General features: G+C 35.7%; 1 protein-coding gene across 6 annotated transcripts in view; it reads left to right on the top strand.

Moving 5' to 3' along the window:
- LOC128217208 (regulatory-associated protein of mTOR-like) overlaps positions 1-25,165 on the top strand; it is a 37,893-nt gene extending 12,728 nt beyond the window's left edge. The window contains exons 13-32 of one of the 6 annotated variants that reach the window (XM_052924187.1): positions 622-696; positions 1,045-1,110; positions 2,401-2,592; positions 2,825-2,965; positions 3,387-3,516; positions 5,396-5,464; positions 7,462-7,542; positions 8,759-9,057; positions 10,550-10,656; positions 11,846-12,011; positions 12,402-12,621; positions 13,078-13,192; positions 15,486-15,610; positions 16,022-16,126; positions 16,697-16,803; positions 17,156-17,286; positions 18,440-18,526; positions 19,585-19,701; positions 20,171-20,300; positions 20,571-25,165. In XM_052924187.1, coding sequence (XP_052780147.1) covers positions 622-696; positions 1,045-1,110; positions 2,401-2,592; positions 2,825-2,965; positions 3,387-3,516; positions 5,396-5,464; positions 7,462-7,542; positions 8,759-9,057; positions 10,550-10,656; positions 11,846-12,011; positions 12,402-12,621; positions 13,078-13,192; positions 15,486-15,610; positions 16,022-16,126; positions 16,697-16,803; positions 17,156-17,286; positions 18,440-18,526; positions 19,585-19,701; positions 20,171-20,300; positions 20,571-20,639 — 2,532 coding nt within the window. In that variant the 3' untranslated portion in view covers positions 20,640-25,165. Of the gene's footprint in view, positions 1-621; positions 697-1,044; positions 1,111-2,400; positions 2,593-2,824; positions 2,966-3,386; positions 3,550-5,395; positions 5,465-7,461; positions 7,543-8,758; positions 9,058-10,549; positions 10,657-11,845; positions 12,012-12,401; positions 12,622-13,077; positions 13,193-15,485; positions 15,611-16,021; positions 16,127-16,696; positions 16,804-17,155; positions 17,287-18,439; positions 18,527-19,584; positions 19,702-20,170; positions 20,301-20,570 lie in introns of all 6 variants that reach the window. The other 5 variants (XM_052924177.1, XM_052924204.1, XM_052924196.1 and 2 more) reach the window with 5 other exon arrangements.
- The last annotated feature ends 1,408 nt before the right edge of the window (positions 25,166-26,573 follow it).

The following is a 26,573-nucleotide window of genomic DNA, read 5'->3' as shown; positions in this document are numbered from 1 at the left end:
GTGATTTTACAGTAGGATTTGTAGAGACTGGGTGTGTTTTAATCAAGGAAACAAGAAAGATCAAGTCAATCATTTAAGTGTCAATCCTAGATATTAAATATCTTCCATGGCGGACAGTGTAAGATAGGTTCAATAGTAGGGTGTTTTGTGGAAACAAGGGTTACCGATGTTCTGCAAAACACCCTGCACGAGGGTTTGGAAGAACCTATGTGTACACAAGGGGCCATGGTAGATGCTTTTTCATATACACAAAATATAGCAGAAATATATTGTAATACATTTTTACATTCTATTACCTTTTTATTTTGCCTGTGGGCAAGATTATAAAGTATCTTCCATGACCGAGAGTGTAAAATAGGTCTATCCAAACTGTCTGGGTGTGGGAGAAAAAGTATTGTTGCTGGGATTTATTTTCAGAAAAATGATAAGGGAAACAAAACTGTTATCTGTCTTATTTCACAGTATTACTTAAGTTGTTGTTTTTTAAGTGTGTGTATGTAAATGTGATGTAGCAATCTACAGTTTCATGTAGTTCATTAAAATGATAAAGTACTGAAGCCAAAGACTTTATTTCAAAGATCTCAAGTGAGATAATAATGAAAACTGTTTCTCTTCTTACAGTCATGTCAAGGAGATCTTGTCAAGGACAACGGACACAAGTACTTCCTCAATGTGCTAGGAGATCCTTACATGCCCGTAAGTCTTGTCATGTGTTATTGTGAATCATGAAAGAAGCTTTGGTATTATGTACTTTAGTCCCACATCTTGAGAGAAATATAATTATTTAGTGTTCGTCAATTTAACATCATAAGAACTTGAGTGGGTTTTAAGTAGGTTCAAAAAAGGCTCACTTTATGGAACAATAGTACAATGAGTTACCGTAAATACTTTTGAGCTAAGCTTTAAATAATTAAATGTATCAACTGTTTTGTATCATGTTTTGATCTAGAATTATAGAAGAGTATTGTTTGCTTACAGGTTTATATCATTTTTGTTACATTTTTATGATGTTACATGTAACCCTATGAACACCCATAATTTCAGTCGAAACAAAAGACGATGGCAGTGTTTGTGTTGGCCATGATGGTCAGTGGCTACAAACAAGGACAGGTCAGTACTCACACTTCAGTACTGCTTCTACAGTGCTCAAACTTCAGTACTTGCTTGTCAGTACTCACACTTCAGTACCCACTCTTCAGTACCAATTCTACTCTTCAGTACCCACTATTCAGCACCAACTCGACTCTTTAGCACCCACTCTTCAGTACCCACTATTCAGCACCCACTCTACTCTTCAGTACCCTCTCTTCAGTACCCACTCTTCAGTATTTACTCTTCAGAACTCTTCAGTATTTACTAGTCAGTATTCACCCATTATTTGTGGCTTTACATGGTATTGGGTGTTGCATCTAAAGAATTTGTAAGGTTACAAGTTTTGGTACCATATAAAATGAAGATATAAACTTTTTCAGCTGATACATTGACAAAAGGAATGAATGTCAAATTCTGTAGATAACAGGTTATGTTCTTGTTGTGCTTCCAGATAGTAGAACATTTAGCTACCAGTTTGTCTGTCCTTGTGTCTGTCCCCATTTTGTTTCTGCTCTTGAAGACCTTGACTGATTAAAGGATTTTGAAATAACTGAAATACCATATAAAGCTGGCATACAGTGTGATGTTCCTGTCATGTTCCAATACGGTCAAGACCAAACTTAGGAGTCAAAGATCAGAAAAAGATTTCTCAACCACTCCATGACTTGTCAGCCAATGTAAGGATTTGAAATATTTAAGCACGAATGTTCAACACATCAAACTGACATGCAGTGTACGTTTTAGCACCATATATTTAAGGTCAAGATTACTATTTCTGGCACCATATCTTTTAAGTCAATGTTATAATTTATGGTGCCACATATTCAAGGTCAAGATTACAATTTATGGTGCCACATATTCAAGGTCAAGATTACAATTTATGGTGCCACATATTCAAGGTCAATATTACAATTTATTGCACCACATCTTCGAGGTCAAGATCACAATTTATGGCGCGACACATTCAAGGTCAAGATTACAATTTATGGCACCACATCTTCAAAGTCAAGTTTACAATTAGGGGCCTAATGTCACATATACCGGTAGGCATTTTTGTTCAATCTGTATCATTCATAGTTTGTTACCACTCTATCAAAGCCATGTTTGCGTCTGCTTTTTCACTCCTCAACTGCCACTTTAATCTGGTGTGCAGGCCACATTTCTTCAAGGTTAAGACCAAACGAAGAAGTCATAGATCAGATTTTCATGTCTCATCATTACCTCTCCACAAAGAGAACCATGCTATTAACCTGTTATATCCAGTCATGGCTGAGGATGATTGCAAGATACTAACCTAACATGTTTCAGGAAGCTGCTCTACAAGGCAATGTGATTTCCATCTGTCTAGAACAGCTGGCAGACTCCAGCGCCCTTCTCCGCCAGTGGCTTGCCCTCTGCCTGGCAAAGGTATGGACCAACTTTGACAGCGCCCGCTGGTGTGGAGTGCGGGACAGTGCCCATGAGAAGATGTACAAGCTTCTGAACGATCCGGAGCCAGAGGTTTGATTGAAATTTACATTCATTAGCTTTTTTGAATATTGATATTTCAAACAATGTTCAATCATACTCCTAGATAACAAACATTCGATTTAACCGAAATACAGAACAACTAAACCCAACACATTGGAAAAAAAGATTGACATAACCAGAACATCAAGAAGAGTTTAGACTATATGGTGTCAAAAGTGTACCTGCTATCCATAATGTTTTTAACCATATTCATAAAACACAGGTACGTGCTGCGGCAGTGTACGCGTTAGGGATGTTCATCAGCAATGTGAGTGAGAAAAGTGACCATGCCAACAGTATTGACCTGGCAGTGGGCATGAGACTTATACCGGTGGCCAGTGATGGCTGCCCTCTCGTCAGAAAGGTATGCTCTTGTTACTGTTTAAACACCTATAAATGTTTTTTATGCCCCCATTTGGAGGTATATTAGTCACTTTGTGTTTTTGTCTGTATGTCTGTCAGTTAGGTACTATCATGTTTTGGCTGTTACTTAATGTCTTGATCAAGCTTTCACAAATGTAAGGTAGCTTGGGAAGGTGTTGCCCATATCATTCATTTTCTTAGACTTGGAGGTCAATTGGCTATCACTCAGACAAGGCCAAATTAAGAACATTTGTCATATTCCAGTTACAGTTATTGTCAGTGTAAGAGTTTGATCAGGCAGGGGAGCTATGAATATTAAATGTGTCAGGAAGCTACTTTTTTCATTAACCTTTGAGTTTTAGATTTTTACATGATGCAAACTTCAGTTGTAATTATCTTATGTACTTTTCTGCCTTTTTCAGGAGCTGGTTGTGGCATACAGTGGCCTGATTCTTCACTTTGAGACCCAGTTTGTAGTGGCTGCCTCTCAGCAAATGGAGGAAGAGAAACAAAGGGAGAGAACTGTGGCAGTTGTGACAGGGGAGGCCTCTGGTGGGTGGAGTCTAGTATCCCCTGGGTCCCCAGGTACCCCTATAATAATCTTGTCATCATGTCTGTAATAACCTGCCCTTATGTCTGTTCCTGTGTTGTCTACTGGAGTTTTGGTCAAAATATGGGATGGAGGAGGGTTATCATGTGTTTTTTTCATTTTCTAAAAAATTAAATCAGTCAAGTGTTCATAGCATTGGGTTGTAGAAGGGGCAGCACTCTGAACTTTTTTGGCCGCCCCTTCTGCACCCTATTTCTTGCACAGACTAGAAAGTTTTTGATAGTAAAAAAAGGAATTGATTAGGAAATTTATTTTATGTTTATAAATTATGCAAGTATTTGGCTGTTGAAACCACAAATTTCCAACATGCTATGTTGAAGTTCTACGCAGCATTATACATTGTGCCCTATTCTCCATATAACACCCCACCCTTTTTCTGCACCTGCCTTCCCTTTTAAAGTCTGTCTAATACCCTAATCTTTGTCCTATAAATTAGCCAAATAACTGTATGTGAATGCCTCATCTGTCTTTGTCCATGCGATGTATGCTAGTTACACATCCATGTTTGGGTTTTGTCTGAGATGTGTCTGCTATGACATTGTAATCTTGTATCTGGAGTATAAACATGTTCACCTGTTATCACTGTGTATCCGGATGTAAAAAACAAACCTGCATTTCAAACATCCTCTAGTAGCATGTAATATATCCTATAGTTCACTAAATCCATCGTTACCCAGACTAACCAGATTATTACTAAAAGCCGGCCTCCATACACTTTATCATACACTTTTAGAAATCCTAAGTATTATAATGCTATTTTATATATTTTTGGGTTGCAAACATAATATCTTGAGTATATATGAGGGCTTCTAAAAACTGACAATTTGACGGTCTGGACTGATTTTGACCACGCCGAACCGACGGCTCAGTGCGTGCCAGGAACGTATGAGATTTCAAACTTCTAGTAGCCCTAGTATATACATGCATATATAAACGCCAATTTTATGTATTTTATTAAAGTTTTAAATCATGTATGGCAAGTGTACATCAGATATAAGGCAGACATCTGATGAGCTATATAAGCACTTTTTATAACTTAAAATATGTTTTATTGGGAAAAATGTAAACATTGGGCCGATTGTTCAGAACTTTTTCAGGGTTAAAAACCTGGCCCCAATTTCTCAAAACTTCTCAAGTCCCTTATAACAGGACTACGGTAAGCTTATCTCACTATTATTGTTTCCTTATAATTTGTGTAATATTTTCTATTTTTAGAGATATTAGACTTTAAATAGGAATAATGTTTATGATAGTAACAAACAATTTTTCAATTATCGAAATCAAATTTAAGTATTTAATTTGGCTAAATGAAATAAGCTACTTAAGCCTGTTAATCTTAAGATGTTTCGAGAAATTGGGGCCTGATTAAGGACATGGTTGTTAGTTTTTAAATGTGAATTTCGTGAAGTTGTGGTGAAATTTTCAAATAAAACAAGTATGACTGAAACGGCTGTTGCAAAGCTTGTTAAGAACACCACAGATTACAAGAGTATCCATTAAACACTGAGAGGAGCAAAGATTTAACATTGATAACGCTGTTTACTTTAACAACATTCTGAACAATCTGCCAAATATCAAATTAATGTATGCAAGTTGTGCATATGAACATCTAAATAGCAAAGAAGCTTTTTGTATGATATATGCTGTACCGTTCTGCTTAATCTCGTTTAGAATGTAAACTCCTTAGTATTATTTAACAATCTTCTATAAAGTGTGTATGCTTAGCCTAAAGGTAAGAATGCCAGAGTACTGTATGTTATATATGCCTCATTATGTAACTCAATAATTGTAATAATTGTAAAGAATATTGTTGCATTAAAGGCCATAGACATGAGAATGTCACCATTATAGTGACACCACCAGGGCAAGAAGCCCACTACAGGCCCAGTGGTAAATCTCTTTCATCCCAGCAGCAAATTTAGTCATCCCCCAGTCACTGCAAACATATTCATAAATCTGCACGCACTGCAATGTTAAATCTGGACTATGTCAAGCTTTTTGCTCTTCCGCTGAGGGAAACATTACTAATTAGGAAATAGGCTTGAAATTGTTAGTTTAAGCTTTACTGACTAAAGGCCAAAAGAGCTTATCTGGTGGTGTGGGGTCAGTGGTGTTTGCATCTGTAAACAATTGCTTGTGAACTTGATAAGTTTTCAATTTTGATTGTATCTGAACCAGACATAATTAGTAGTTAGATATCCATCAGACATATACAGTTGATATCCATGAGAGCTCGAGGCCTTTCAAAAACGAGCCAGATTCACCCATGTTTGGCTGGATAATGGCCTTTAAAATGCAAAAGAATTGTCAAAGGGAGACAACTTTGTACAGAGAGTTGTGTATTTTTTAGGGATGGCAACGAGTAGTAAAATTGGTACTCGAGTACTCAGACAATCTTTCGATCGAGTACTCGGGTACTCGATTACTAGGAAAAAATTAATTTGTTTTGGGGAAAGACAAGATTGTGTATACATGAATCGTTCATGGCGTATATTGTGCGTTGGTCGTATTAATGGTCATTTCATCTTTTAATTAGCCTTTCATTATGTACTTAAATAGAAAATTAAATAAAAGGAAAGCAAATGCTGTTTCATGCTTGATAATAATGAACGAAATACTTCGTACTGTATTAATGTTGTTTACCTCATTAATATTCAAAATCCTTGATTTAAGATATCAACCAATCAATTGTGATAAACATTGCACAAAATAGTTAAAATACGCCCATTAAGAAATCAATGCTTGTAACAGTCGCTACTCGTTGGCTCGTTAGCATCCATTGTTTGATGAAAGGTCCCTAATTGGTAAACAATAGAATTGTGTAGGTGAAAGTTCCGCTATCAAAACTTCGCTAATTGAGATCAGTGCTAATTGGAAATAGGGCCCCTTTGTTGACAGTTTGCAACTCTCAACTAATTTATCAGGGTCAATTGTGTACACAGCGGGGATTAGAGGGACCATAAATTGTCCTCTTGGCAACTAACCAGATCTGTCACTTCGTCTGTAAATCGTGTATTTTGTGATTTTATAGATTTTTTCCGAGTACCCAAGTAGTGATTTGGTACTACTCGAGTACTCGGACGTTCGATCGAGTACTCGGGTACTCGTTGCCATCCCTAGTATTTTTGTAGTGTTTGTCTTCCTTTGAAACATATATGGTTATATCCTTTACATTGAAAATGACCAAAATAGCCTTACCAGTAGTGTATAGCATGGGCCTCTTGTGTTGAAATCACTCTCAGTGCTCTGGACAAATAGCAAAGCACCATTAGCAACAATATGGAAGGTACTCCTCCTTGTTTTATATCACGCCACATGTATCTTGGGCTGAGCCTTCGCATCTTGCTTTTAAATGCAGTGAGAATAGTTGGGTGGCTAGGTAGACTAAGCAATGTATTATTAAAGCATGGAACATTAATCAAGAGAAAAACTCTGTATCTCTGATACATGTGTCATGTTAAATGTAAAAGCTAAATTTATATGGAGTTGGGGAGTTTGTAGATGCTTGTTGAATGATGAAAATATCAGATGATGATTACATATGTGTTTATATTGTTGATTATTATCTTAAAAACTTACTTTTTTGGCATGCATGTTGAATTTATGATAGTTCATTGTATTCATAGATTATTTTGCTCCATTGTTTAAAACTATTACAAAGTTTGACCGTGAAGCAATGTCGATAACTATATTATATCATTGTTTGTTTGTGTTCTGTATTCATCAACTCATTCAATACAACAATCCTTCAATTGAAGAGTGACAATGTAAAAGTTTAATTTACGCATATATGATAAAAAGATAACTAAGATCTATTATGCTGTCACTCTTCACATTACTCAAATATCGTTAAGCCCCTGCTTGTATGCTAGGCTGTACTATTTCAGAGAATGTCTTCCCCAGCGGTGGTTCCGGCAGCATCAAGCGTTCATCATCACGCGGCAGTCTCAAAAACCTTCTCACATCCTGTAAGCACAAAGCTTCCCCACACGTAATTGATTACTAAGTTTACATGTTGATTTATTTTTTTAATAAGCACAAATTAAGGCCTTGTCAAAACCTTGAGTGTTGTTGCGGTTATTAGCTTCATGCAAAACTTCTTTGCGGTTTATAACTCAGAAACAGTTTACTAAATGAAACAGTTTAAGAACATCATATGAAGCTTGGTACAGCAAAATAAAACAGTTAAGGAAATTCATATGGAACTTGATACACATGTTCCCAATGACAATATACATGTATGTATGTGTAGAAAGACTCATCACTTTTAAGTTAAGTCTCTTTATGAATAGAGAAACTTGGAAAAGCGTCGACCTATCCGGCTGAGATGCTCTTGTAATGGTTTCTTTCTCACTTTAAATTCTTTGTTACTGGTCGGCAGTTTTATGTTTTAATGTTTATTAAAAATACCTGTGTTTCTGGCAACCCGACCCTACCTGGCCAAACCTTGACCTTAGTTTTTCAACCCTAGATAAAAAGAAAACTGATTTTCTGATTTTAGTTGTAAAATTCATTTATAATGATTACAATAAATAACATGAAGTAATGACTATTAAATACACAATGTACTGGAGTTTCATGGTAAGCAATGCGCGACTTGCTTTCATTTTTTTACTCAACTTAAAAATAAATTGTCTTATCATACATAGTAATTTAAAGACCTAAACTGAGATATTATTTTTTAGGCCGTACTTTTATTTTCTTTATTTTTAAAACTATCAAAACAATGCGCTGCATATTCCCACTCATCCCTCATGCACATTGCACTCTGTTCATCAAGCATGCCATTCATTCATTTACATTCATTATTGTGTGGCTTTTGTTTAGACAAGAAATGTTATACTTTCTGTTTTGATATTGTCTTAGCTTAATCATTGCTAGTGTTTTATTGTTGTATTAATTTGTCTCTTTATGTTTGTATGTTTGTAAATGAGGTTCAGCAATAAATGTTCAGGCCCGCCATTAATTGAAATTGAAAAGTAACTGCGAGACAACTTCATTGCATAATTCAATTCATTGGTCTTAAATCTGTTATTTAATTATTGTAAAGTGGATTTAATTCTCATTTTATTAGTAACAAAATGGGTTTTAAGTTAACAAAAATGCTGTTCATGTAGGTTTAATAAATAAATGAAGAATTATACCTTCAAAGCTGTTCTGACGAACCAATATCTTCCTAATCAGCATCAAGCAGAGACATATTGAGTATGGGTATGGCGGGTGTGGTTCCAGCTCCACCACCCCTCCCGCACCACTTCATGGCCAGCTCAATGGAGAATCTTGCCCACCTGGAGCTCCCTTCCCCAGCCTCGTCCCGCATCCCTCGCGCCATGTCCACCAGTGCGATATCTGCGGCGGGGCATATGTCAAACAATGTCTACAGCAATGTGTGGAAGGTACTCCTACAGCTCGCTGTCGATCCTGAGCACTTTGTGGCAGAGATGGCTAAAAACCTTGTGAAGCTCGTCAGGAAAAAGGCTCAAGTAGGTGGTTGTTGTGATTCATTTTCAAATCTGCATGAATGTGTCCCTTGGAGGAAAAATCTGTACCACACATAACTTATCCTATAGGATGCATTTGTTTAAAAATAAGCTCCCCAGGTACAACAAAGAGAATAGGAAGAGGGACATTGAACAGAAAGGGAATCACTGATAGTAAGTTGACCTTAAATGGGGCAATAATGAAAACCTATTAGTTTCTGGTTATGGCCTGAAAAAAGTATAAGTTGGTAGGTAGGGATGTTTTAGGGCCCCAGAAAGAATTTACAGGTGCCCTATAGTAGCCACCCTGTCTGTTTGTCTTTTGACAGTTTTCTTGATTTTTTCTTGATAACCTTTAAACTTTCAGAAATATGAGCTACTTTTTATTATTTGATGAAAATAACTTCAGAAACTACAGAAAGAGAGAGAAAATTAGAAATTGAATAATGACAATATAAATATGTACCTTAAAGGTTAGCCATAACTAAGTGATTCTTAAACTACCTCCGTAAATTTTTGTGTGAACTCTTTTTGGGTGTACTGGTAATTTTATTGTAAAATGTGTTGATGTTTCATTTGCTTGGAACAGATGGAAGATGTTAACTTGTGCAATGTGCAAGAGTTTGAATTCTTTGAACCATCCATTTAAACATACATTACCAGTATTTTGATGTCAATTTATCTCTCAATCGCCAATATCTCTCATATGATTTATTTTATCTGGAAAATGTGTACATATACAGCAAAAAAATAAAACATAATAGTAAAAAAATGTCTATCCTCTATGAACAACAACTATAACATACTTTTCATATTTAACCCAACCCTTCTTTTAACATGTTTTCAAATTGCTCCCTCTGTCAAATATGCTATCTATCAGGGCCCTTACTGCATCCTGTGATGGCTCCTCTTTTACCTGGCAGACCCTATTGAAACATTTGAACTATATTAATTCTTTTCAGTTTAGGTCAAATTGAAATTCTTCTTTGGTTGACAGTTTTTTATGTCTGAGAAAAAAGTTGGTTGGCATTAAAAAAAAATATTGTTGGCTGATAGAAAACAAATTTGTTTGTAGTCTATACAAGAATGAATGATGAGCGTTTGCTCTCACTCAGTATATATATATATATATATATATAGTGATTTATTTTAGCACAAATGTGACGAAAGCTGATAGCTTATAGAATCACTCTCGAGTCTGTTTCCTGGGCAGAAACCAGTACTGTGTCCTTTTTGAGAGGCCATGAGAAAGAACCCCTAGTGTGGATCGAACCCACAATCTCTTGGGTGAGAGGTGGACTGCCCTCACTTGAACGTAGATGTTGTCTTAAAGATTTGTGCAAAGCTCATTTTCCATAAATTTGTAGCATATTTGATCAATTTTTTGATGTGGTTAATAATTAAATACTGAACAGTTGTATAAAAAAAGTAGTAAGATGTCATTCATTATAATAGTAGGCTTAACACAGTTAAAATCTGTATACAATCCTTGCAGATGCTTGATATCACCACGCCGCGAGGTCGCCCAGTCTCTCAGAGCAGTGGGGTCTCTACATCGGCTCCTTCCAGTCCATCTAACAAATCCTTTATGACCAGCGTAGGGTAGGTTTTAGTACTAGTTGTTCCCCAGTTGTACAAATCGGAAGGGGGGTATATTAGAGACAGTGGTAGGCCAACTGTCAGTCTGTTGTATGTTATGGAGCAGACTACTTTTACATTTTTTGTTATGTTTGTTTTGAATGGCTGTTGATGAGACAAAAAAAATTGTTAAATTTTAATTTTTATGTTCTTCTTGTTTTATCTTAAAAGATTAATTTGTATAAAATTATATAGGTTTAAGACTTAAGGAATGCACCAATTATTATTGGCTTTGGTAATATCATGTTATTTGCCAATTTCATAAAAAAAGTAGTACAGTAAAAAAAATCTGCGAAATGCTAAAAGTGTCACAATTTCTGTGTTTGTATCAAAAGTATTAATGTAATTTTCAATTTGTAGTCAAAAAAATAATCAGGTAAGAATCCAATCGTAAAATATAGGTTTTATTAACAAATACATTTTATCAATATATTGTGAACACTTTCCTATGACATACAGGGGCACAATATAAGTTGATGCAAAAAAAATAAATAAAAAAAATTAATGCATTATTACGTTTAATTCATTTGACATTGGTGAAACGAAACAAAAATTATTTTTTTTTTTTAAGTACAGATAAAAAATATTAGCCTTTTTAAATGCCGACAATTTCCCCTGTTTTAAAAAAGTGCCAAAATAAATTGCTCTTTTTTATCAGTACACAAATCACGTTTTTTGTTTTGATCATTAAAGCTGCACTCTCACAGATTAAACGTTTTGACAACTTTTTTATTTTTTGTCTTGGAACGAGCCAATTTTTGCAAAAATCCATGGAAACCAGTAATAAAAGACTGCTGACAAAAAATTAGATCGCAGATTTTTATATTTAATTTCAAAAATTGATGGTTTATGCATTTTTCCTAAACCATAAATAACAGTTTAAGCCATAAAAAAGTAATTTTCGAACGGAAATATGAAAATCTACGATCTGATTTTTTGTCAGCAATCTTATATCATTGGTTTGCAGATATTTACGCAAAAATTTGCTCTTTCCAAGACAAAAAATTAAAAAGTTGTAAAAATGGTATATCTGTGAGAGTACAGCTTTTAAGCATTTAAAAAAAATAAAAAATTGCATCAACCTATATTCATTATTGTGAACCTATAACATTCCTAAATATCTTCCTACTCCTCACTGCCCCCTCCCTTCCAGCACACCCCCATCTGGAACATTGTCAGGGATCATGGAGGAGTCTGCTGAGCATCGCCGGCAATCCCCCGCTCGCTCCACCCCCCTCACAAGCAACCCAACAAGCCCTTTCACCCACTCAGCACAGTTCCCAAGATCCAGGAAAATGTTTGACAGAGGCCCTAGTCTGGTGAGTTGGTGTTTTATTAAACTTACATGTATTTTGGCTGACGTAAAATAATTTTGAACTAAAAATGTGTATACAATTGTGCACCAAATGAAACAAGGTACACATATGCTCATATTACGGTTTTAGCTAAAGTTCCTTTTTGGAAGCAACCTTCTGCCCTCATGGAGACCAGCATGTGCACCCTCCTGTCTTCATAGAATTAAACGCTTAATATAATCAAAAAATTCTTTTGTTTTGGTTAAAATAAAAAGCTTAAAATATTATTGCAAATTCATACAAATTTGACATTTTTAGCAGTTGAAACCTGACAATTACAAAAAGTAATTTGGTTTTTAATGCCATGCCTAAGACCTAAGAATTGTATTTAATATCATATGTTCCACATACCAGTCTGAAGACAAGGATGACGATAATGTACCAAACAATCTACCACCAAGACTGACAACTGAAACCGATTTCTTTGGCTGGAGCTGCAAGCATTTTGTTCAACCGATAAACAGATTGTCAGAGGAAGAAGACCCAGAGAGTGATGTGTTTATGGAACGCAAGTTCCGATTTAATCGGAACAACTCAGTACGACTGGAAGCTAAAGAAGAACAGTCTAGAGCAGGTAAGGCTGCATTTTCTGTAACTTTTTTAAGTATTTACAATAGAGCTCTTTTTTGCATTTTGATGATGTTAATCATTGTTACAAGCTTGAAGTTCACATTTCACACAAATTTTTTTTTCAATGTCTGACCCTTTAAATCGTGAACAAGTCTCGTAAAGGTGCTAATGTTTTGGTTCTGTAGAGTCTGTTTAAAAGCCCACACAATATTAGATTATTCTATTTCTATCATTTGACTCAAAAATAAAATGTTCTGTTATCTCATGCAAAAATATTAAAAAAATATTAGTACTTTGTTGTATGTTCATGTAAAGGTGAGTATGGTAAAATGAACTTTTAAATAGATCACTAAAAATTGAAATATCTCCACATTGTATAATTATAAAATATCAATGAAAGTTTTTAAGTATCAATGCATATATCAGAATTATGTTAAAACCCTTCTACAATTTTCTGCAGGTTTCAACCGGCTGGACAATGAGATATTTGTGAACCGTAATGTTGGCATTCCCTCTGTGATCACGTTCCACCCGTATCAGTCTGAACTGGCAGTGGCCGACAAGGATGGAATCTCGTACGTTACCTTTCTTACTTCATAACAATCTAGCAGTCTGTCTGTACCAGTCTGAACTGGCAGTGGCCGACAGGGATGGAATCTCGTACGTTACCTTTCTTACTTCATAACAATCTAGCAGTCTGTCTGTACCAGTCTGAACTGGCAGTGGCCGACAAGGATGGAATCTCGTATGTTACCTTTCTTACTTCATAACACTTTAGCAGTCTGTCTGTACCAGTCTGAACTGGCAGTGGCAGACAAGGATGGAATCTCGTACGTTACCTTTTTTACTTCATAACAATCTAGCAGTCTGTCTGTACCAGTCTGAACTGGCAGTGGCCGACAAGGATGGAATCTCGTACGTTACCTTTCTTACTTCATAACAATCTAGCAGTCTGTCTGTACCAGTCTGAACTGGCAGTGGCCGACAAGGATGGAATCTCGTATGTTACCATTCTTAATTCATAACAATCTAGCAGTCTGTCTGTACCAGTCTGAACTGGCAGTGGCCGACAGGGATGGAATCTCGTACGTTACCTTTCTTACTTCATAACAATCTAGCAGTCTGTCTGTACCAGTCTGAACTGGCAGTGGCCGACAGGGATGGAATCTCGTACGTTACCTTTCTTACTTCATAACAATCTAGCAGTCTGTCTGTACCAGTCTGAACTGGCAGTGGCCGACAGGGATGGAATCTCGTACGTTACCTTTCTTACTTCATAACAATTGAGCAGTCTGTCTGTACCAGTCTGAACTGGCAGTTGCTGACAAGGATGGAATCTCGTACGTTACCTTTCTTACTTCATAACAATTGAGCAGTCTGTCTGTATCAGTCTGAACTGGCAGTGGCCGACAAGGATGGAATCTCGTACGTTACCTTTCTTACTTCATAACAATTGAGCAGTCTGTCTGTATCAGTCTGAACTGGCAGTTGCTGACAAGGATGGAATCTCGTACGTTACTTGGCTATGTGAATACAAATTTATAAGCATCATGTCTGTTTATAAAAGAAGAGAAAAAGTGTTGTGATAGCCTTGATGTTGGCAGTGGTGTTGGTGTCACCGTGCAACAAATGAAGCTTTGTAGACATGCTGCTACAAACAATGCACATGTGGCAAGGGCCATTACTCTGGATTATAATATTTGATATACCTGGTACCCCTTTTTGACTGCATAAAAACACACATAAAAGTAGCTGAGCTAAGGTGTTGGTTCCATGGCCTCTTGTTTGATCATATTGTAGAATGCCTTCAAATAAGTATTTTTTAATTACATTTGAAAAATAACGGGTATAATGGTGTTTGGAAAACTAAAGCACATGGACTTTTTTGGGGGGCGTGCCAATATTTGATTTTGAAATTGTCAATTTGCAGACAGCTTGATATGGGGATATGAATCATGCTCAAAAAGAAATGACTCGTTTCATATCCTACTTAAGACTGGTCTGGAACTTGCCAAAATATTATATGGACCTCTGATTTCATAAAACTGTTGAATGTGGTTTGCCATTTTCATAGACGAAAAAACTGGTAAAAAGTAAACATTGTTTGCATTGTTTAATAAACACACCAAAAGCGCTTTAGATTATTGAATGATATTGTTATATAAAATGTTTGGTTTAATTTAAGAAATATAACACACCACCTGGCGCCATATGGCATTATGAGGACAGGCCAATCAGCCCCCCAAGGTGAATTGACCTTGGCTAGCGCCTCTGGCTGACTGGCCGGTCTGAATAATGTCATACGGCCCTCAGTGGTTTGTAATATATCTTAAATATGGTCTGACTCATTAACTACACTGTGAGCTGTGAGTGTTGCCATCGATCTCAAAATAAATCAAGACACAATTAAAAAAGTAAATTCAGTGAATTTTAATTCAATTTAGTCTGACAGCATAAAACCTTTTTTGAAGATAACAATTTGCATAACTTTTAATGCAAATGCCTTATTTTTTAAGGTTACATGAAACAATACCGTTTGTATTGAGCAGGGCCCTATGATCGCCTTCTTTGTGAATGGAAACGGCCAACACAACCAGATTACATCGCTGGCGTATCTGATTGCTCATGACATCATGATGCTGATTCTAATTGTAGCTAAGCTTTTGAACTTGATGCTTGTTTTTACTCAGGTTTTGTGACTGGGAGCAGACCTGTTAAATGGCAACCGTGACACACTATGATCACCTTGTTGGAGTACCTCAACACTTATAATTATAAACTACTACTAATAATAAACCACTATTCCATGATAATTAAACTCTTTTCTGTATGATTGTGTCTAGTTGTATTCATGACTGTATTTCTCAGGTTTTGGGACTGGGAGCAGGGCCCTAAGGTTGGCTACCTGGTAAATGGTAACCCCCGACATACCAAGATCAGCACGCTCGAGTACCTCAATGCCCATGACAACACTCTACTGCTCTGTGGATCAGGTTTGTAGATGAATGGTGATCGAGTATATACTGGATCCATAGAAATGGACATGATTCTAAATCAACATGACACAATGGAACCCTGACTCCGTTTGAAAGACAACCAATGTCATATTGATTGATATTGAAAGTGTAAAAGCTACCTGTATTAAGTTGCGAACAAACATATCAAATAATCCAGACATGGTTAAAGGAAACATACATCAGTTCAGGATCCTTTACATCCAACAAACTAAGGTAAAAAAGAAAGTTCAAAGTGACTTAAAAGAAGAGAGACACATTAAAACAAATGTACATAAATCTTGTGAAATTTCAACTTTGTCGAGTAAGACATTACCATGAAATAATCATTCTGTTCTGTGTGAAGTGTAACAAGTTTGGCTCATATATCATGTATCACTTCCCCTGCAGATGATGGTTGTGTGAGGTTGTGGCGTAACTATGTGGGTGAGGATGTGTCCCCAGATCTTGTCTCTGCATTCCAGGCCGTCAGCGAGATGCTTCCACTAACAAGAGGTGAGTAAATGAATAAATAATGATGTTCAAGTTGACAGGAAAAAAACTGCTAATGTACATACATGCAGTTGATTATGATGTCAGCTTCAGCTTCTGTTTAATTCATATAACTCTTTATCTTAAAATTGTCCATCAAATTGTATATGATGTTATTTCCCCTTATTGTATAGATGTCTTGTACATTTACATTAAGAACTTGTTTTTCTCATATCAGGCTAAATGTTATATTTAGGCACTTGTTAGTTTATCTTAAAAGAGATTCAAATCTTGAACTATTTTACAAGTAGATAAATGGATAGATTTATTTCTGCATTTATTTCCCCCCCCCCCCCCCCCCCCCCCTCCTCTCTTGTTCTACTATGCCCATGAACAATCAAAACATGTACATTAGATATATAAATATCACATACATACGCACCAGCACCAAGGATAATACAAAAAGGGTCCCAGAAAACTCTTAATTCCATTGTGGTTCTAGCTGTTGGTGGCATGACGTAGAGGCAAACTTTCATTGAAAATAAGTTAGGTCATACATTATTATAATTATATGTTGAAATTCCTTTGTGTTAGGTTCAGGTCTGGTGACAAACTGGGAACAGCACACAGGCAGTCTGTTGGCCTCAGGAGATGTCAGGTTTATACGTGTCTGGGACACACACAAGGAACTCAAGGTCCAGGTAAGATAGGTCGTCATCAAAACATACATGCATGTCTTTGATTTTGTTTTTATTGAAAAGTAGTACAATATTGAGTTCAAGTGTCAAAAGCTATGCTCAGAAGGTCTTTCAAATTGGAGGCATTGTCACAGAGTGTTTGCTCAGCAGCCTCAGCAGCACTATTGTTTTTTATGCTTTACAACTCAACAGTTAACCATATAACAATATACATTGTTAATATGATTTTAGCTTTATACTTAACATGATAAAGTTGGTTTGTGTGATTGACACAGATAAAGCCACAGATACATTAGTGTCTGGCCTATAGAACATAGATTTGCTATCAATGACCAATATCTCTTCTTCATTACAGGATATCCCGACGGGGGCAGACAGCTGTGTGACATGCCTTGCCTCTGACATGTCGGGTCGGTCCCTGCTGATTGCCGGCTGTGGTGACGGCAGTGTCAGGCTGTTTGATAGGAGGCTTGCTCCTACTGAATGGTGGGTAGTCTGGTAAAATGGTGGGTAGTCTGGTTGTAGGCAGGATAGTTTAATTATAATCTGAATGTTCACTAGTAGCGACTAGCTCTCCCCCTATCTAACAATTGTACAATATTAAGCTACTGTGAAATCATTAATGTTCGTGGGGCATTAATGTTCGTGGTTTTCGTGGGTTGGGTGATCCACGAATTCAAGATCCCACGAAATATAAACCCTTTATTCACTTTTTCAATTGCCTTGTTACGTACATGCTCTAGTATATTATTTACAGAGGTCGCAGTATACAGTGTTAAAACCTGTCTCACTGTATAACTTACGATCATTATTCTGTTAATATATTATAACTGCCTTTAACAAATAATGAACCAAATCAATTAAATGTGTTTTATGCAGCAAATGACAGTTATAAGCACGTGTTTAAACGTGTGCTGTTAATGAAAATCTCCAAGTTTACAAGATGTGCGTGATGAGTGTCTGTACTCGATTTTTTGAAATAATTAATCGATTACTAGTACATAAGAAGGTTACTAAGCACCGAACGTGACAATATTCGCACCTTTTCGGTGTTTTCACAGTTTTCAAAATTCTTAATTGGCATCCAATGGCTTCCCCTATCTGTATTTATGATCAGGGTACATCTTCTTTTATTACCTTTATTTCCAATTAAATCGATAAGTGACATGGGTATATGCACTAATTAGCATGTCATACCACATTAGCGAGTGTCATAAACCGAGTGACGTAGAAGACGGAAATCACGGGCCAGCGCGTGGATATTATGCAGACGATCTAGGACGATCGCATCTTGGATTTTTTTTTTTCAAAAATGAAAATCCACGAATTCAAGTACCCACGAAATTGTTTTTTTTCGGCAAACCACGAAATTTCATGCCCACGAACATTAATGATTTCACAGTATTAGATTATGGCACACACTTTAGCCATTTAAATAGTTGTGTCTGTCAGAAAAAGGTATTTTTGATGTCATGCAAGTAGGATTATTTTCGTTCCAATTTTCATGTGTTTAAAACATTGTCACAAATTTAACATGTGCAATAGAGAAAAAAGTAATTTTAAACAATGTAGGGTATTTTCGAGTTGCTCATGTTTTAAGTTAATATAGGTTCATTTGTGTATGAATTCTTCATTTCAGTCGAGTGATGACATTAAGGGAACATGGACGGTGGATTGTGAAAGTTCACCTACAGAAGGGGCCCGAGGGGAAGATAGTCACTGCAAGGTACATATACACTTCTTCTCTGTGGTACATATACACTTCTTCTCTGTTTTCAAAGTAGTTGATGGTTTGTACCTTTTAGGGTGGACAATTTAAACATATTTTGGTGGTGTTTTTATAACTGGAGACTTGAAACCCCCATTTTTCATCTGTACGCAAAACATATGCTCTTTTGTTTTGTTTTGATCATTGAAGTTGAATGAGTCAAACATGAAAATGCATTTAAATCAATATGTTTCTTTAGTGCATCTTTCATTTGTAATACTATATTGTCACCCTTTAAAAATAGTTTTTTTTTAAATTTGTCAGGCCTAGTAACCGACAAAATGATACTGCACATTGTTATTATAGAAAGCATATTTTATGTGTCACCACTGGATCTTGTAAATAACTTTTAAATATGCCAGTTTCAAAAACAAATACCGTACCAAAGAAAAGAACCCAATCTTTTTCACTGTATAGACTTTTAGACTAAATATATAACCAATGATGTCCTGAAAGCTTTTACTAAACAAAGGCACAATTGCTTTAAGTTGAATTAACTCCATATTGACTGCTGGTATTTATAAACAATTTCAATTAATTTAGGGCAGCCTCAATTGCAGTCACTTAGGGTTCATGTCTCTTTTGACATTTAAATACAATGTAAGTTGAAAGGGGACATGCGGTAGGATCAAGCCATAATGAAGTAAACTGCCATGAGCACCAAGACCCCGTTTCAATTAAGATTGTAAAGCTCAAGATCGTTACTTTCTAGCGTAACTCTGTTCTTGGCATTAGCTGCACTATGATAAACATACTGTAAGGATATTTATTGCATATATTCTCCCCGTACTATGACAGTTGAACCGGGGCACTCTTAACCAATGTAAGGTTTACGACTATGATATTTTATTGAAACCAGACCTTTACAAGCTCTAAAACAGCAACAACTACAATTCAAGAATTGCACCATAGATTAAGATCTTCTATAAGCTTGCTCAAGATTCTACATTGTTGTGGCATGAATTTAGATGTATACATGTAAATCAGTGTGTTTCATTCTTCGTAATGTACTTCAGCAATGCCGGAGATCTGAGGTTCTGGGACCCTCGATTCACAGAGAGTGTGCGCTCACTCAGTCTGCAGTCTAGCTTTACCAGTGTGGACATACACCCACGGGCTGATGTTCTTGCCTGGTACGCTTATATTTCTAGTTTCAATTGTACTACAGTCAGAACTTGCTATGTTATCTCAAAGTTCTGGTTATGTAAAAAAAAAATTGGTTATACACTTTTTTTTATAACGGTATATTGAATGTTCATTATTTCGTAATATTTCCCAGAGGTCCCCAAAACTTCGAAATAGTAAGTTTTGACTGTATTTGTACAGTTCTTTTATCATGTAAACATTTTGGTGACATTTTGGATGCATGAAAGTGGTCTTTTTTTGTTTTGATTGAACTTTCTCTAATATCATTCATTCATAAGACCTTTAAATTTTCCTTGGCATGCATTTTCTTCTTTGTATGCTAATGCATTTTTGGGGGTTTTAAGAAGAATTTAGTGTTTCTAATAAATAGTGTATACGATTGTTATATATCACACAAGGTTTCATGATACATTTGTGCCTCCGTCAATAATAATTTTGCTAAATCTTGTCCTGCAGTGGGTCCCTGAACCAGTACATCGGTGTGTATAACCAGTCTGGGGACTCCCTCAGCACCATCAAGTACCATGATGGATTCATCGGCCAGCGTATCGGCACCATCACATCTCTAGCCTTCCACCCTTACAAGGTGGGAAGTTTTACACATTTTGATAACCCTGTAGTATTTTGATTTCATGAAGGATATTCTTATTCAAGAGCTGTGGTGCTTAACTTTTAAAGCGGTGTTATCACTTTTTATAATAATAATATATGAATGAAGTGCTTGAGAATTCAGGGGATTATGACCATTATGATAAAACAATGATTTTACAAGTTATTGAATATGCAGCACAGTTTTATTTCTACATTGCAAGTGAAGAATGATGATTTTATCTTATTTTACTGAGCATCTTTGCAGGTTAAGCTGGCTGCGGGCAGCACAGACTCGTACATTTCCATTTACTCAACGGCCATGAAACGGAGTTGATGTCAGCTTCCAGATGGCTAGTTCTCATTTCCCCGCCAAATATGAGAAGCAACGACTACCTGCTGCTACATAACTTCACATTTGCTCAGCTTTATATCCATTGTGTTAATGTGATAGTTTGAAAGAGTGAGAGCATTGTGATATTCAGTGATTATGTCTCATATAACAAGTGGTTGAAAGGTGTAGACTTTAACTTTATGTGCAATATTTCAAGTATGGTTGAGCCACCTGAACCCCATAACTCGCATCCATAGTGAGATGTTGAACGCTAGTCTGTGCTGGCCTCGTGTAAAACAAGAGAAGAGACTCCTCCTACATGTACATGTAGGTAGTATCTGCTATCATATTCATGAATTAAAGGTCTATGATTAACAATACTGATCCCTAATCTACATCAAGACCCTGGATTGATCAGGAGCATGTACATGTAGCTGTTTGTGAAATGCAGAGGTATGTCAAATAGGTGTATTTTGTAAGCAAGTTATTATTGCCTCTAATCTGCTCTACCAATAGACAGTTGCCTGTAAGAAAATTGAATAAGGAGAAACTACCCATGAGATAAATTGTGACTTGACGTAATGATATACATTGTAGTATTATTATTCAAGCAAGAAACAACCAATTAATTAGTACACTTGTAAGTGTGCTGACCACTGGTAGGAGAACCCAAAGATACAATGTAGGTATCTGTTATTTTAATACAATAACTGATATAGAATGAACATATTTGCATATAAATAATGGTTAAAGATGTGCTGGATCTTGCAGCTCAGGAAAATTAAGCACAACATAAAAAGATGCATGGAATAAGCATGACAAAAATGGGAACCTCGCTTGGCAAGGTCACTTGAAGGAGGCTGTTTATCTAAGGTGGTAAATCTTATCTACTGGTATATGTGCTTTTATTTATTAAATCCTTATACCGGTCAATTAAGTAGTTGAATCGGAACAAGTCTTGTGTTTATTGTCATTTATATAATAATAAAATCATGTAGGTCAATATGTTACTATGTCAAATATTAACTTATTCAATGTGATGTTTTTAGAACCACTGCCAGAACTATGTGTTATTATCAGGTGAGATTAATTCTTACCAGAGCTTGAAATGTGTTATATAAGCACCAATCAAACAATTCGGCAGAGATTGTTACTTTTTATGTTAATGTGAATGTTGTTAACGCTGCCTACTGTGATAGATTAGAATAGACCTGTTTTATGAGAATAGTTTTAATGCTGTAAATGAGTATATGTGTAGTAATTTTATCCTTGTGTATATATTACGTATGAAATTATTAATGGTACACACACATAGAATTAGATTTATTCATTTAAAAATTTGCTTCTTCTATGCTTGAATTGAAGCTTGAAATGTAATGTAATTGGATATGAATGCTATGTAAATGTGTATATCTTGCAGTAATTTAATACGTGGGCTTTAAAATAATAATGATTTCTTTGGGGTTTTTTAGCTCTACTGGCCAAAGGCCAGAAGATCTTATGTGATGGTAATGTGTACGTAGTATGTGCATCCGTGCGTTCGTGCGTCTGTAAACAATTGCTTGTGAACACAATACAGTCTTCAGTTTTGATTGTATCTTGATGAAACTTGTACAGTATCTAGATATCCATTACAGCTCGGTTCCTTTCGAAAACCAGCAAGATCCGCCCATGAATGCCTAGATTATGGGCCATGAAAGTTTTAAAGAAATGCTTTCTATTTTTAGCCAGGTCTGCATGAGCGAATTCTATTTTTAGCCAAGTTTACATGTACATGTAAATTCAAGTCTAGAGTTAAGGGAGACAATTTGCAAGTCTAGGATTTTGAGAGACAATTTGCTTTTTGCTTCTGCATTTGATTTTGTGAATTACTCTGCCTTGTTCTTGTTGAAAGCCCAAAGGCCATTTTTTAGCTTTAGGTTCTGTAGTTTGCGCATTCATCTTAACAAAATTGGTTGTGAATGTTTAAGTTATGCACCTGGTGTCATTACTGGCCACAACCTGGGTTCACAGGTTTGGTAAACATAAATCTGGAAAGGTTTGAAAATCTTTTTGTGTGTTCGTGCATCCATCTCAGCACAACTGATTGTGAATGTTTGTTCAAATTGATCAATGTTGTCCTAGGATGCCCTTGATTTTGACCTTTTGACCAACTTTTTTTAACTTTTAAAACTACAGAAAATTTTACTAGGAGTACAGTTTTGAAAGCATTTTTTTTTGTCAGATGACTTTTACTTGGCACATATTAAAATAGTTCATGCAACTAATCTGCTTACAATACTTTCTGGGCTCGGATGTTGAACGTGCCACGTTTTCAGGTAACCCAAACACAAAACATAAACTATATATCTGTTGCCTTTTACCCATACATACATGCTCTGGATTGATATGACCACAAAAGCCATGCCAGTAGAGCATAGGCCCTTTTGGGCCTCTTGTTTTACTAAACTTCCATTAAAAGGTTTTTTACTTTAGTATGCATTAGTAAGCATAATACTTTTACTATTTATTGCTTTTGTACATTATGAAGAAAACAATAAAGGGTAAACATTTTCGTAAATGCAACTTGTGCAGATTCCTGGTGATCAGGAATATATAATTTACAGTAAACTGTGGAATAAATTCTAGTTTCATTAGATTTAGTTAAAATAAGACTGGTGTTATTTGATTGATTGATTGGTTGATTGATTGATTGATTGACATAAATACTGATGTCATTTGATTGGATGATATAAATACTGGTGTCATTTGATTGGTTGAAATAATACTGGTGTAATTTGATTGGTTGAAATAAATACTGGTTTTCTATTGATTGGTTTAATCAAATACTGGTGTCAATTTTTATTGATTGATTGTCATTTTATTTTGTCACCTGAACATATCATTTTATTCTGTCACCTGAACATAATACCATTTAAAGTTTACCTTTTGAGCATGCCTTTATAGATTAAAAATATTTATATCATAAATGTAAATTTGACAACATTCAGGTTAAACACAAGAATTTGATCAGAAGCTAAAAGCTTTTAAAGATCATCTTCTTCAATATAAAAAGAATAACAGCATGCCTTATATTTAAGAGGTCATAAAGATTTTAACTGACATGAAATAAAGAAGGCTATAGAATCTTTTCACTATCACCCTGAGATACATGAACTTCATTATTAGCTGTTCATCATTGAATTTGCTGACTTTTGGAAACACTGATAATATGGTCATTTAATGTTTTGTATTAAATCATTTTGACCTAAGCCATCATTACCTTTCAATCCATGATGGAACAATTTATATATTTTCTTAGTCATTAATAGCGCTAAACCCTCGTTCAAATATTTCTTGTGATAGGCTGCATGTTAATTAAACCAGTTTTATATATGTGTATGCAAATGTTATATTAATCATTTACAGAAGCACATAATTATAAAAAAATAAATGTATAAGGTTATTCAATTATGAAATTTAATTGTTGTCTGTTATTTATTCTCATGCATTTCATACTTTTTTGTATGAGGATAATACAAATTTGTAATGATGCAAAGGGAATATTATGTTAGTACATCGACCTGTGGGGTTGTTTCACTTTGACTTGCTTGCGTAAAGTCCATAACAGTCCAGTGTCAGTGAAGTGTATCGTTACGCAAGCAACGAGAATTGATGCAATCCATCATATCGACTGACTATCATAGTATTTCTTAAATTTAAACCCTATCAGTTGTTTAGATCTACTGGCGAAAGGCCAGGAGAGCTAATGCCATGGCCTGGTGTCCGTCTGTCAACAATTGTTTGTGAATACAATTCAGTCTTCAGCTTTGATTGTATATCCATCAAACTTATACAGTAGTAAGATATCCATGAAAGCTTGGTTCATCTCCTAAACCAGCCAGATTTGCTTATGTATGACTAGATTATGGTTCTTATAATGCTGCAGCCTGGCAAAGTATACTCTAAGGGAGGTAACATTATACAGAGAGCTGTTTTATTATTGTAGCATTTCTCTCCCTTTGTAAAACATGGTTCATTGATTGCTTCCCTCTTGATGCGGGTTCAGGAGAGCATAGACCCTATTTGATCTCTTGTTTTAATAAAAAAACAGCAATTTTCGTAAATGAACTACACCCGTTCTGCTTCCTTTTCTTAGTTTTTTGGAAGTAGATGTGCAATTCACATTAGGCTTCTGTGACTTTTCTTAGTTTTTTGGAAGTAGATGTGCAATTCACATTAGGCTTCTGTGATAGGAATCAGAAAACAGAGTACAGAATACAGAAATTCTGTCTGAGTGCTATTTTATGTTAAAATAACGCAATATTTCAGATGGAAATGTATTAGTTATGAAATGAATTTATTTATTTAATATATCCCATATATTAAAAAAAATATTCTGCATGTGACTGGTGTATATAATTTCATCGGCTTAATTGTATATATTTCCCTGTACAAAGGATTATAATAAAACTAGAGGTTGATACAGAACCATCGGCAAGTAGCTTTTAATTGTTATGGTTGTCTGAAATAAATGAAATTGAACCAAATCTTGTTACATTTTGTGTAAACCATCATAACCAAGGAACCAATACTAGAGAAGACTGGACTATGTATTATTAATACGGTATAAGCTGTAGTATGAGTGTTTGTTGTTGAAAGGGTTTCGGTCATTATTTTTGGTTGATTTCTGTTGGAACTTGTAGTTTACATGTACAAGTTTGGATAACAAAATTGAGAGTGATGAGCAATGAAGTCAGCAATAACTTTGAAGTCGGTAATTTTATCTTCACGTTTTATACTAATGAAAATGTTATTAATCAGTGTCTTTAATAATAATATAATGGAAGCTTTAGGGATGATCCCAGCCGAGAAGTGACATAAATAAATATATTTTTGTTAATATAAACTCATCAGTTATCGGTGCCATAGTCTGGGGGGCATGCTCCCCAAGAGTTATGGTATTTTCTAGGTCTTCTCTAGTGCATCCTGAACGACACTTCAGCCATGTTATACAGCCATAATTCGTATTATTGGCACAACATATATATATTTATTTTTTAAGAGCGAGCGGGTAGGAAATATTTTTCATTGATTTATATATTGGTCCAATGACAAGATCGCCAGAATGGAGTGGGTTTAAAATGTTATTCAACGATTTCAGATTATTGCAATTAAATAAAGTTAACAAACATTGATTAAAGATAGACCAGATATATTTTCAATTCATTTTGTTTCCTAAATCAAAAGCCAAAACAATTATTCTATGTCCGGGAGAATCCCACAATCTCAGAATATCCTTGCGATGTATTGGAACGTTTTTATGAACAAACACTCTTTGAAGCACACTGAAATTCGTTTTCCTCTTCACACTCGGGTGCATCGACCAAAAGGTCGTACACTGCGCTTTTACCTGACATGTGTCGTTATTACAATACATTTCTATGTTGCAGAGTTGTGAAAAGGATGTTGATGAAAATGTTCATTAAATTGCGAATCGGTGGAATCAGAGTACATGACGAGACAACTACTTGTTTTAAACAATGGCTTTTACAATGCGTTAAGCACCAAGCGTGTGGATAGAGGTCAGTTATCCGAGCCTGAACGCCACATACAAAGTATTCGGAAAGAAGAGGGGATCTTCTCCATAGACTATTTCCGATGCGGGTTGAATTTATTATTATTAATCTTACTTGAACACGAGGAAGTTTTCAAGGAAACGTGTTGGATGTTCAAACGGATTGCTTACCAATTGAAATGGTCCCGCGTTCAACTTTATCTCCGCAATGAAGAGGGGTCTACCAATAAAACTGGCAGCGCCAACCACTCAAAATGTGTCCAGGTCAATCGCAAACACAGTCGGGGTCGAAACACAACACCTATTCTTGCCCTCTATGTTGCGATGTCCAACATTGTTTACAGAAGGGTGTATTTTGTGTGGAATATGTGTTCTAACAA

Source organism: Mya arenaria, chromosome 2 (assembly GCF_026914265.1).
Source record: "Mya arenaria isolate MELC-2E11 chromosome 2, ASM2691426v1".
NCBI classification, from domain to species: Eukaryota; Metazoa; Mollusca; class Bivalvia; order Myida; family Myidae; genus Mya; species Mya arenaria.
Note: the sequence above shows the minus strand (reverse complement) of the source record. Positions and strands in the feature narration are given on the sequence as shown.